Here is a 14,474-nt window from a genome sequence, read left to right as displayed (position 1 = left end):
ATGGTACGTTCAGCGGATAATTAAGCTGCGGTAATGAGAGATAAAAGACCGATAAAAGTCGGACCGGGACGAATCTCAGGTGCATCTCGCTGCATCTCGCGCGTCTCACTATACATATGCAGACGAATGCGGATCGATCTCAACGGATCGGGAATCCATAACGGGAGTTCACGATAATTGTCGGAGGCCTCGTGCAATTTCAAGCTTAATAGCCTGGCGTCTCTCTTTCTCTACTGTGCGATCGTTCGCGTCGTCGCGGAATCTCCGCCGCGGAAAATCACGATGAGAAAGCCGATCTGCTAGTCCGGTGGTTCAATATTCGTTAGTCAGGCCGCATTAACACCTTCCGATCCGCAAGGCCGCGGCTTCCCGTGAAATCGTCTTTAATCAGACGGCCGAAGTCGATCGCGCTCGATTAACCGTGATTGCGCGCCGCATCGAATAAAAATAAAATAAAACACTTGATCTGGAGAGAAGTCTGGAGGCTAAAGAATCATAAAAACATATTTTAAAAAATGTAAAATAGAGAAAGCATATCTATTATATAAAGATATCTCACTTTTCAATTAAAAAACTTGATTAATAAGTTACAATATACGACACTACAGTAGCATCCCAAAGATATATAGCAGTATTTAGAAAAAAAACGATAATTTCTCATATGCCATATGTTTCAAGAATGATCTGTAAGTATGTATTATAATCGTTTCATCATATACATCTAAAAAAAAGAATTACTCGCTTACTTCCGGGTTGATCTCAATCGCAGGCTCATCGATCGCCGCGGTCAGAGGAAGCGTCAGCTGTGCACGTGGAAAGTCTAGAGAATCGCGTAAGAAATTGCGCGGAAGTAATCGCTTTGCAAATTACAACGCAACCGTGCGAAGGCTAAGTTCCCTTTCTCAGGTTCACATATATATTTTCTCGTAAATTTTTTTCACGACTAACCTCTCACATACATGAATCATAGTGTGCCGTGTGGTGAAATTCATGAATAGCTAGTGTGTTTTCTTAAATTAATGTATCTTTAGGAAATTACTTGTACACTTTAAGTAAATGACCCATTTTTTTTAATCGAAAGAGATGTCTTTATGTAATAGAAATTTTCTCAAATTTAATATTTCTTTTGAAAATACAACACGCGGAAGAGCATGATCGGAGAGACACACACACACACACGAGCATCTCAAACGCGGGATATGCGCTTCTTCGGACCACTTTCGGGGAACTTTTTTCAGCATCGCGTTATAACGGTAATTCTGCTCGGACTGTAATTGAAAGACAGCAGCGCACACAACGCGGCAGCAACAGCAACAGCAGCAACAGCAGCAACGGCGGCGGCTTAATTGCACTAGGTCGAAATCATCGAGGGAACAACGGACAGAAGACGAAGGAACCCTCTTCTCTACTGCGGCCCGTTCTTCGAAAGTCGTTTACAAAAGAGAGGGTCGAGAGAGAGCCAAGAGAGGAGGTGACCCCCGATAACTCCAGGTCGGAGCGAAGCAACGCTTCGGCTCCTAAGCTCCCATTATTCGTCGGGTTCGACCGAAATTGTCGATCGTTACGGAAGCGTGGATTTGCTTGCCTCCTTCGCTGGCGAACACACGCATCATACTTTAACCCGATAATTTACATTTGATATTTATAATTTAAGCATTTTCGCTCATGATTGCAGCTCTTTCCCGGGATACCATGGTAAAACGACGGGATAGCTACGAGAGTTATAATCATTTTTATTTTGGCGCGCGCTGTCTCTTGAAAAAATATACATTTTGCGAATTAGTACAAAATTTCCTATTATTCCGCATTACTATTTTAAGTTTACAAGCCACATCAAATATTCAATAGTTCTCAATAAATTGATATATGCATAAGACACACTTATAAACAACGATAAAAATGTTACGTGTGTATCGGCGTACTTTCGACATCACAACATGACCGATCAAAAAAGTTCAAATAACATTAAATATGGAGAATAAAGTTTAAAATAAGTCCATGATGATTAAAAAATTGCTGATTAAAAAATATTATACATATTAAGAACGGCGTTACATTATTTTCCTTGTTCTCAACTAACAGAGATTATTATATATATATATTATTGCGTCTATTCGATGGAATAAGTAAGTTTGCAACACGAAGACTTGCTCGGCATTGTCGTTTCTGGACGAAACTATCTGGGAGAGTGCACAATAGAGAGGAGAGACGCAATAAGAAAATTATGAAGTGCGAGTGACGGGGCAACATCCGCAAAAAAAAAAAAAAAAACTATACTTATGCCGTAAGTGCGTAATCTCTCTTGGCTGAGAACAAGGAGAAGGATGTAGTACCGCCCTTCTATCCTTGTGTAACTCACGAGAAAGACGCATTAAAGTAGTAGTTGTCCTGCGATATGTTACGCACAGTGATACAGAAAAGTAGTCAACGATTAAGAGGATAACGTAAAGAGATACCGATTAATTGAAAGTAAATTCCCATCAACGATATCCGATGGAACAGAAGAATTTTTTTCCCGTGATGTGTAATTCAATCGCATTTCCAAACAGTCCTTGTACGCAATAATCATAGTTTCTCTTAGTTACTAATTCTATCAAGTATAAAAAGCTGCTTTTTCTTGATGGACTTATTTTTTTAATTACTTTTCACTTACTGAACGTGAGAATATATTAATCTGTAAAAACATACATATAAATCAGGTATTACTTTTATAAGATTGCAAGAAAATAACGGAGTTTCTTATCGCATCAATATTTAAGGACACAAATAAATTACAATAAACTGCATCGAATGAATCATCGTTTCTCTCGCCTCTATTTATCTAAACTTCACTTTACAGTAGTTTGCTCGTGATTTGCTTTAATGTCAACGATCGATATGTATATAATTGTTTTTTACACGTGACATTGAAATTAAAATGACTTTGATAAATTAATTAATTAATTAGGTTTCGCAATGTATATTTAAATGTCTTTATATAGAATAATATATCAACGAATAATTTAGCTATCAACTAAATTATGTAATCGTATAAGCGAGTAGAATATTAAGTAAAAGTCGACTTTGCTAGTACATGTGAAAGCAATAAAAAAACATGCAAGAACGTGAGGAAGTTATAAATTTAGTATTAAGTTTTTTTTTATTTCTCATAATTTGTAGATTTGTAGAATGATTCACTATTCTATTTTTAATATCAGGAGTAACAATTCTGTCATTGAGTTAAATTCATTTGTTAATACATACTATTTTTTGTACATTTAAACTGTGTATGCGCGAATGAAAAATAAATTTGACTTCTTTTTATCTCTCTCTCTCTCTCTCTCTCTCTTAATCTACTAATAATTAAAATTTGACAGTATCCATCACACGCATGTTTAAACTTCTTCGAGGTCATAATAGCTACAATCATTAATAATGAAAATTATGTTTTCTTTATTACTTTTACGCGATTAGTTTTATCATTTTAGTTTTATATCATTGATCGTTCTCAAGGCGGAAGACTGGTGAGATCAAAACACGTGAGAACGGCCTCGCATCGCAGATGCTGCATCACGCACGACTAGCACCTTGTGCGGTGATGCAACAAGCGGTAAACTATGAGCATTTGAAAGGAGTCAACGCTATGCACTGAGATCGCAATGATCTATAATGGTCGCAGGGACTAGTATGGAAATCTCGCCGCACTATCTTGCAAATTAACTTCCGATACGCGATGGTAGTAGAGCTTGTGTAAATCATGTTGATAACGAGACGATACTCGTGAATCAGATATAAGTGTTTTCTATTACATTATTATAATAACCAATAATAGCAAAGGTATTTGTATGTACAAATATTTCAAGTTATTGATATTCACGCTATTCAATTATAATCGATTTCTTACGTTTTCCATAAGATATTAAGTTAACACTAGAAATATCAATGTTTGTTATTCATTAATAGGACCAAGCGAATAAATTATTTTGAAAATAAAGAAAATAATAAAAAACAATATATTTTATCAGTACAAAAGATGTATTAAATTATATCCTTGTAATTAAAAAATAAAAAAGTTTCAGAATTTTTTACACGAAATATTATATTTTTATAATATTTAAAAAATAAAAATATTAATAACGATCGTTTGATACTTTTAGTGTTAAGCGATTTGTGTTGCATTAAAGGATATTATACTTATAAATGATAAAGATTTTAATTTTTAAACTACGTTTATAACATAGTTTATGAATAAAACCTATTTGATAGACACGCAATGAAAAAGACCTGGATTCAATCATACATAAATGTATATCGTAATGGCTTGTCACAACTGTTTATTTTTGCGAATGTACGCCTGAGGGTTTGTATGCACACTGCGTTCTGTATGCTTGCATCATCTGTTCGAATACCCGTTGTACCGCCGCATTAACTTTTTTTCCCCCAATCTCGCTTGTCGCCAAGCAAAGCGAAAGAAGGGGATACTTTTCACTCGACTGCGTAAAGATTTACTACTGGCGATCGAGCAAATGTACAACGTTAACGCAATCTAATCATGTCTTAACGATCGTGAAAACAGTCGTTCGCACAAACTAAAAAGTGCGCGTTCGCACTGATTATGCCCGATTATGAGTATAAACACCACGATCGTCTCGCTCTGCTATGCTTTTTACGGCTCTTAAATGCCGGCTTAAATGTCTGCAGAGAAAGACGTTGCAGTGGCTACGGAGTTTACATTACTAGATTGGCAAGACTTGAATACTTGGAGGTTTCTCAGTTATTTTGACATTTGCATTATAAATCGCGTCTTTCTCTTTTAAAATAAACATGATTTTCTTAATGCAATTTATCGTATCTTGTCTTATTCTATTAAATTCATATCATAGCTCTGATCGAAGCAATCGAGTGTAGATTTGCAAATTTATAATTGAAGGGATGGACGGAATAAAGGCCTAATTACAAATCTTCATATTAATAAAAATTGAAATAACTTGCTACTTTTTTATTATACTTGGATACAATATCAAACGAATTTATGTAATGTCTTTAAAAAGTTACATGTTACAATACTTTTCTATTACAATTGATATTACACAAAAAAGCTAATCGCCGGAAAAAATCGCCTAAGTAGAATTGTACCTTTATTTCGCCCATCCCTTCAATTGTTTAAATTTGCATCTCTCTCTCTCTCTCTCAACTTGACAAATTGCAATTTTCGGAATTAGAGCACCGCAAAAAATAACGTCCAGCTTATTTAATCTTACATAAAAAATTGATTCTATTCATCTTTTCTCTAAGTTCGTTTGTAAGGTTGCACGAATGTGTAATTAATTACATATCGCGACGATATCGCTATTATTACTTGACACTTGAGATAACTCTTTTCACTCGTTTCGAAATGAAGAGAAGCGAGAGAGTATCTTCGTGAATCAGAGTAAGATGTAAGCGATATATCGCGATGCATACCTGTATGAGGTGGGCAAGGAATAGGACGTAGATGGTGGCCGCCCTCATGTCTCTCCCTGGGGAATCCCTCGACTACCGCATATCATCGATATCCCCTGCTGCTGCTCCTCAGCCGCTCCTCCGAGCACTTCTCTACGCTTTTGGTGGATCCTCCGCTGTCCTCTCGTCTCCGCACCGTTTGGGTGTATCCTTCGCTCTCTTTCTCTCACCACTCTCACCGAATATTATTGATCTCTATTATCGGCACACTGCACTACGCAAATCCTTCCGGTCCGCGCACCAACACCGAATGATCCAACATCCACTGATGTCCTCCGCGTGGAGGGACGATCCTTTTTCTCTTTCGCTGAGCACTAAACACTCGTCGACACTTGGTGAATGGAAGACTCGCGTGAGTTTTCCTTCACTATTTCTCGTTCGTAAAGATTCTCGAATTCTCACTTTTCCCGTGCATGAACGACGTTCAAGAAAGATTCTAATAAGATCCGCATAAACTCCTTCGCATGCCGTTCTCTTACGACGCGATACCTTTCGCTCTCGAGAATACTCCAATACTCATGAGCGATACGATCCTCTTCTTTCGTGCTTCTTTTTTTTCTTTCGCTCTACACTCGATTCGTCGGTATGCAAACTAATCGCAATTAATTACAATTAATTAGTGTCAAATTTATTGGACAGAAGAAAGTCTAATGATCACAAGCGCTGCTTCGAAACTCGACATCTATTTTCTTCGATGTAGGCACAAATCGCGACGTCCAACGTATTTCTACATGTACAGGTAATACGACAGTTCAAAATTGATTTGGGATATTAGTAGTAGTCACGTGTACTTTTTCTTCCCAGAAATTTCTTCCGAGTTAAAGATAGATCTTTATAGATTTCGATGGATGATTCTTCAATCGCGTTTACGTGTTGCAGTACACAAAAGATGAGAACAATTCGGAGCTCGGGCTGTCAGATAATTCCAGTCACATCTCATGCGCCAATTAATCCCTGATGCGCGACTGAGGACGAGGAAATCTCGTGGGAATCGTTCACGCTCCGAATAAAAACCAAATTCGTTGTTTATTGTCGCAAAACGCTCGTCGTACACCGATACACTCAGGTGGATTATAACAATCCAGCGGTCCTCTCTGACAAAGCAGCTTCCTCAAGATCCTTGGAAAGGGAAATGGGGCAATGAGAGAGATATTAAATGAAGGCACTACATGATCCTCGAATCGGAAGGAGGAGATGCGTGACACTGCTTACGCACTACGTAGACGCGTGACAGACGTAGACGCGAGAGCCCGCGAGATCGACCGTCCGGTGTCGGCGCCGCCGCGGAAACGCGCGTTGAACAGGTGTGTGCACGTGTCCGGCGTAGCCTAGCGTGTGCTAGCGTGCAACGCGCCTTCGCTGTGTGCGTGGACACACACGCACGCACGCACGCCGCTTAGTAGCCGGCGTGCATAAGGATGTATGTATACATACACGTATACTCGTACGTGTACGAATGTGTGTGCACGAATGTGTGTACCGTTCCTATCACCGTATCTTGTGCACGCTGGAGCGCGGAAACGCAGTAACGTCCGCGGGGTACACGACTCGGTCGCTCCGGGGATACTGAAGTTGGAGCCGCCAGGCCGGCCTCCGGGCCTCCCCCCTATCCATCGCGGCTTGTCCCCCCTTCTGTGCAGCGGGTAACCCCCTTCCCAAGTCATTCCACCTCCGGGAGCACGAAGGACCCCTTTACGTGTACCCCGCTCTGCCTCTGCCTCTGCCTCTGCCTCTGCCTTTGCCTCGCATCCTCACGGGGTCCTCTCTCTTTTTCTCCTCCCGCATCGCGCATCACGACTTTACACACGTTTGCGCGCTCTCTCTCTCTCTCTCTCTCTCTCTCTCTCTTTCTATCGCAAATCCACCTCGCATGTGCGCACGTGCGTGTGCATCGGACCACGTTTGCTCGCGCGCACATACGTAACTGTGTGTGCGCCCTGCGCGAACATCTCGAGAGCTCTTTGCTCTCTCTTGCCTTTCTATGAGGCATTACACGACGATGTACACTTGTGCCCCCCGTGCCAGGATGCTGGGTCCGGCTGAACACGAGCGAGCGCACGTCCGTTCGTATATAAGTCTTACAATCGGTTTCATCACGAGCGGCATCGCCAAGTCGCCGGTAACGCCGCGAACGATTGTGTATTCTCACCTCTTCTCTCGCGATCGAAATGAGAAACGCGTGGCTTAGGCCCACTCTTCGACTGCTGCTCGTGATATGAATTTCACGAGATTGCTCGTCAAGAGCTGCTCTCTGGGATACCGTCCAATGAATCATATCGCTGTTGCAACGCTGCGCCGCGCCGGAGGAATATAAATTTCATTAGTATTGCGGAAGAATAACGAATCGATAAACGCAACGAGAATTATGGAAATAATTAAAATCTCGCTTGTTTCCGTAAGCAAAAATTATACGATAGAGTATTTAACTGTTTATCAAAATCTTAAAAAAAATTTTCTGAGAATTTCCGGATTTTCTCTAGATATTTTTGTTCAAGATTAAGGTAAAATTAGAGGATCTTTAAAAAATTTTTTCTAAAATAAATTTGGAGTACAAGCGACGTATAAACTATACTATATAGTGAATAAACAGGAGTGAATAAACATTCTATGAGACTGTATCTATCATTTTCTACAATTAGTAACTGCGAAACCCATAAAATTCCAATTAATACAGATTAAAAATTCCAGGTTTTCCAATTTTTCCAGATGGTAAACACCCTGTATAAAAATGTTAAAGAATTTATGCGAAAATAATAATCTCAAATAAGAATTATTTTGTTAATGATGTTCTTAATAATAAAATCTTCACTTTTTCGTAGCAAAAAGTTAGCGCGCAGCTGTTCGGCGTGATGTTTTCATTTAAAAAATGAAAGAATTCGCAAAATATACCGATAATTGTGTTAAATTTGAAGGTACAAAACTATTCACAAAATACTCTGTAAATTGATCATCTTTTCTGAGATAAAAAAAGTGTTTAAATGTCGCTAATAATCATCGTATCCAAGATGGGTTGTTTATCGAATCAGAGAGGTGAGTTCCCGGTAGGCTCCTTCGGTAAGATAAAATTATATATATTTACGAAGAATGATTTTGGATGCGATGAATAATGGATAAGTCCTGTGATGTCGCGTGTCCATCGTCATTATGTGGCTCGCGGGCAATGCCTCTCGTAAAAGAGAGATGCCATCACTATCGCGTCGTAACGATCGTCATTGAATTTCTGCCCCATATACATACAGTATATACCGTTCCACGTAATTCGCGTGTCGAGAATATCGTGCGAACTGAGAAGCCGAACCGAGTTAAATGGCTATAAATTATCGCTGCAATAAGAAACTTCTTCGCTGATCTTCTTTCAGGAACTACATAGTAATGACGCATGTCACTTTTACGTGATACGATGTTCTGATAATCGGAGAATTATAAATGCACGCATATTAACACGTAGTATCGTACTGGGTTCTGAAAATTGATTAATTTGATAACATATAAACGATAATATTTATGAAAAGCTCATAATAGGAAATTCTTAAACCGATCGTAACAAAAAATTCTCATTTCTGAATTTATATATGAGAGCATTCGCGTTGTTAAAAACATTTATCATGATCAAAAAATAATTATTATTTTTGCAATTCTAAATTATTTTACGTATCTACAATGAAAATGTATTAAGACAGCTCGCGCGCTTCAGTCATATCGCACCTTTTTTTTGGCAAATCACTAGATATCATTAGTGATATGAAAAAAGTGTAAAGAGAATTGATAAAAAGTTAAAGAAGCTAAATTTGAACGAAACAAAATTCTAAGTTTCGAAATAAAATTTGATGACGCTTGCGCCAGTTTTGATTAACATAGTCATTACAATTGCAGTGGAGTTCTCCCTTCGATTGAAAGAGCCTGTAACGGACAGTACAGAGCAATGCGGAGGGGCATTTATTCTCTCTTTCTACTCTTCTAGCGGCAATTTCTCGGATCAGACGACGACCACGTACCGTGGTCCACATGAACGGATGGACGAACGGGCGAACATCAGTAGTGGGATGCTGTGCGATGATACTGCTTGGTCCACGTTCATCCGTCGTTCTCTCCTCGTCTCTTCCTTCTCTCTCGTTCAATCTCTCTATTCTCCTCTATCCTTTTTTATCTCTCATCTCGTCTCATTTCATCCCGTTTTGCTATCCTTTATCCTCTTCTTACTATAATACTAGATACATCATTCTTCTCGCTCTCGCTTATACTTTCCGTCTCTCTCTTTTCCTTGTCTCGGAGGACTTGCTTACTCGAGGGCCTCTTGCTTAGCCGGCGGGCATTATGGTGGCTACTCCGTTGGCTTCTCGCGTCTCGCGAAAGCTCACGAGAGAGTGTGCCCCCCGAGGGTCAAGGAACTCCCTCGGGAACAGGTTCACCTCCTCCCCGTCTCTCTCTATCCCTTCTCTTTCCTCTCCTCCTCCTCCTCTTCCTCTCTCTCTCTCTCTCTCTCTCTCACCTTTCCCCTTTCCTCTCTGCGCCGCGCACTGCCAATCCGCCCTATGCCCCCTCCGGTTCGTACCTTAGGGTTTTACTTATTTTCTCTTATTACCGCCGTGGGCATGTAGGCATGTTTCACACACATACACTCACACACTTGCGAATTGAACTTATACGTACACAAGGTATGGTCCACCTCGAGGTTCACCGGACTCCCTCCGTCATACTCGGCGCTGTTCCCTATGTTCCTCTCGTCTCCCCCTCAGTGCTTCTCTCAGGTACTCCAATATGTGAGCACATTATTACAGAGGCGCAAGAGGAGCGGGAGGAACGCGAGAATCATGGGGAGTCTCTCCCGCAAGGGAGCAAAGACGAGGTGAAACGCACACGCGTTCTCCCGGTGGATGAGGAAAACGCACGAGTGAGTGAGCGTTCACGCAAGGGTGTTTAGGTGCGGTTCCCTCTCCTCGCGCGACCCTTCGCATACTCCTCTTCCTCACTTCCCCTCCCATCCTCCCTCCAGCTGTCGAGCTCTCTGAGAGCCAGATACGAGATTCCACCTGTGCTGCCTGATATGCTGCCGTTGCTGCCGTGCTCATCCTCCTCGTCTCTTCCATGTCTTCTCCGTGTCGTGAGATCGTTTCGAATTTGCTGGATAGCTCATCCTTTCCTCTTTTCTTTCTTCTTTTCCTGTTTCCTTAAAAGCCTGCGGCCCAAGTTTTAAAGAAAATAAGAAAAGAAGGAATTTGGAGATTATGGTATCCAGATGAGAAAACTTGTGGATTTTCGGTACGCAATATAAAAATCGGTATAAAAATCGATGAACGGAAGAAAAGCAAAGGCTCATAATAAGGGCATTTAGCGGTCCTCATACTTTCGCAATTCTCGCATGTCTTCACCTTTCGCCATCCCAACAGTTAAGAAATTACCTACCAGTATTCACACGCATTCAGCGGCTTCCTTGTCCCCGGTCTCGTTCTCCGCGAGATCCTTTCGAATTAACCGTATACCGCGTGCATTTTTAACATCTTGACTCAAATGGCACGGGATGGAGGATTATATGGGCCGGTTCGGTGATCGTGAATATTATGATGTTGCAGAGATACCAGAGTGGCAAAAATGAAAGAATCATAAAATTACCTTTGCCTGGCCGCTTTCCTTTTTATCAGATTTCGCCGGATTTTTTTTTTCTCGAGATGTGCGATTTATCAGGATCGTCTGTTAAATAATAAAATGAGCACTTTGTATAGGTGTTATCATTTTAGTATTTATGTACACGATAGGTACTATGAAGAAATATTTTTGCGACGAATTCTATATAGTTTTCTCGCGCTTGTCATCGACAAAATTCTAGACATGTTATTCTCCCTGCCTTCTATTTTCATTATTCATGAATTTACGTTTAAGTTTCTGAAGGGCTTTCGCAAAAGCGGGAGATGTAATGGATACGCGACGGGGTGCAAACCGCGCGGAGTGTACACACACGCAGAAGGATTTTAATGATCTTTCTTCAAGCATTCGTCCGACTATAGATACCAGATTCCACATGGACCGCAGCCGTACGTTGCTTCGAACTCGACTGCATCCGCAGCCTGTTTCGAGGACACGAGCTTCTTATGTACTCTTACTTTCTTTCTTGTAAAACTAATGTAAACATTTGAGTGATTACTTATATTAATAAATATTTAACAATTTTTTTTCTTTTCACCTCGATTCATGTTCACATAAAATATTACGTGATGTTCGATAAATACATTTTACAATACATTTTTGTCTCTCATCTTTCGGAAGTACTTAAAATAAAACTACGATATTTCTCATATTATTAGGTATTATATTTACACTACATTCGTGAAAAATATGTTTATAAAATTTTAATAGAGATTTCATTCGATCAGTTGTAATAATCATCTGTAAGATATACACCGACAAAAAATTTCATGCTGCTTTAAGATTTCACTAGAATTTCATAATGTCTAGATATATGCTGGACAGATTCGCAGGCGTGTCGTGAACTCCAGGATAGCTCGGTTTCTCCGGTTCCGTTATCCCACGAATACCCGTCAGGTGTCCTTTTGACGTCTCGCTAATTGTTGCTGAAAGCAAGTATGCCCGTTACACAGCCATGAGCCTGGAATAGCTGGTAGTTCCTTTTCTTCGTGTGCGAAATTATACGGATTCTTGCTGGACGGAACGAATCGGCGAATCGATGATATGCAAATTTTACAACGAACGCGCGTAATTAGCGACGCTTCGACGAGCACGTAAATAAAGTAAAACTTTCTCTGCTCATTATTCTAATCTTATTAAATAATTGCGTGATATTTGCGATAGAGCACTTGGATAATATTCATTGAAAAGTAAAAGTATTTCAAAAATAATGCAATAAATATTTTTTATCTCTACGATCTCGTAGCAATACAATTATTGAAAAATCAGTAATATTATAAATTACCTAATTTATAAAATATACATTATTTAAATAAACAAAAATATCATTCTGTAATTTATCCAAAGTCATTTATATAAATATTCCATTTCTATAAATATCAATAAATACTTATTTTGTTAGTTACTAATTATATCTATACATTAAATATTAAGACCGTGTACTGTAGATCTAAATAAGTGCAGCTTCAAAATACAAAATTAACTTTTACTGTTTTTATTTTTACATGTGACATACCGTATGTCGTAACATTATAAATAATTATCCAAATGTTTCTATCTAAATAATTTTATTTTCTTGTAATTCTTTGAGAGTCAATATACTATACATTCTAATATTTCTCGTAAGTATCTCATCGCATGAGTATGTACTTAATTGATGCTTGTATGTATCTTATGATGTACGATTCAGTACCTCTAATTCGTTCTTTCAGATGATATATTGGCAACCACGACGGAAAAGTGTAAGGATGCGGCGTACCGTTAATTCAGTGACGCTGTCAATAATGATTAGACGAACCGGCCGATACGAAGACGAAGATATATACGCGGATAGAGGGATAAAAGAGATTTATCGTTCTGGCTATAAACGCATCATTTCGCCGAGATATCGATCGAGCGAGTAAAGCGAGAAAAATCGACGCATATTCCATTTGCAGACGGATGTGAGTTGTCAATCAACCGAATTGAAAAATATGATGTTATCGAGAAACCATGTGCGAGATACCTCCACTTTTTTTTCGTTACAAGTTGTATACACTTTGCCAATTAGCCACAACTCTATTCGCGATCGTGCCTAGATAAGATTACGTAAGATCAGTTATTACAACAGTTATTTTTATTATCGTCCACGCGCTCCGATCGTAACGAGGTAAAATGTTATTAGCGAGATAATTAATATTCGCCTACGATCCGGTTTTTCGGTTGGCGAGTCCCAGAAAAAATTATAATTACGGTCCCATGAGAGTTTTTGGCGTCGGAACAGGATCGCGAAAGTAAGTCTCACCGCCCCTTGGCGGGCGCATTGCAAATCGCTGCTTTTTATTGCAGTCTTAAGAGGAGGCGGGCACAGATATTTGGGCGTGTAATAATCGAATGACGCCGATGAGACGAACGCAGCGCGCAGAGGGTGATCGTTCAATTTTCTGCGCATTGGCGAGTCACAGCACGCACACGATGAAGCCGCGTGGCACGAGATTTTACACAGTATACGTGTGTGCGTTCAGACCTCTGGTTGGTTTAAGGTTCGGTCAGCGAAGCCCGCACGATAAGCCCCGGTCGAGTTAATTAATGTTAAAAAAAAGCTTGAGATAAGAATAAAGGGTCTCGTGTGCGCGCGTCCGCATGGCGCACCACGACGCCACTGGACCGCCAACAGGCCTCTCCCCACGAGTCCCATTCTCGATATGCATATTGTGCTCGTTAAATTAAACAATCGCATAGGGATCGAAGTAAAAATTCGAGTAAAGACCTATCTAATCTACCCGACGAGAACAGGCTGGCTGTTCGTCCGGCAATACTCCCCTGGCGGCTTTCGAAGACGATCGTTAGAATCAGCATTCGTGTCCTTGCAGCTGCCTATCGGACGACTTTTTTTTTATCACAAATTGATTCTTAAAATAAAATTTCAAAAGTCATCCGCATGTCGGATGGTAAAATTTGTTAAATTTCGAATAAATAATTTTAACTACAATAATCGTATATATATATATATATATATATATATATATATATAAAAAGAAAGAATATTTTTAAAAACCATACATCAATACTAATTTTAGAATAACTAGACAGTGTTTTAGAGATAATTATAGAGAATACGTTCGCGACTTGGTGAAAAGTTTTATGTTTCTGCTTCATAAGTTATAGATTAACATTTAGAAGAACGTAACAATTTCGCTAACCGTAGATCGGTCGCAGATAAGGTTGTTGACAGTGACGTTCTATTCTGACTTAGTTAAAATCCCATTAATTTGGAAAAATGCCGATTTTCTGGAGGATCCTTTCGTCGTGTCAGATATGTATATGTTACTGCAGTGATACTATATATTGGAAGCGAGCAAGGTGGCTTTTAA

General features: G+C 39.6%; 1 protein-coding gene across 1 annotated transcript in view; it reads right to left on the bottom strand.

The window, feature by feature from the left end:
* Positions 1-8,314, bottom strand: part of Ser (protein serrate) — a 43,546-nt gene extending 35,232 nt beyond the window's left edge. The window contains exon 1 of the mRNA XM_087408712.1: positions 5,443-8,314. Coding sequence (XP_087264838.1) covers positions 5,443-5,490 — 48 coding nt within the window. The 5' untranslated portion in view covers positions 5,491-8,314. The remainder of the gene's footprint in view (positions 1-5,442) is intronic.
* Positions 8,315-14,474: the final 6,160 nt, after the last annotated feature.

The sequence above is a fragment of the Acromyrmex echinatior genome, chromosome 8 (genome assembly GCF_024713525.1).
Source record: "Acromyrmex echinatior isolate Ae372 chromosome 8, ASM2471352v2, whole genome shotgun sequence".
In the NCBI taxonomy this organism is placed as follows: Eukaryota; Metazoa; Arthropoda; class Insecta; order Hymenoptera; family Formicidae; genus Acromyrmex; species Acromyrmex echinatior.
The sequence above is the reverse complement of the archived record's forward strand: the minus strand, read 5'-3'. Positions and strand labels throughout refer to the sequence as shown.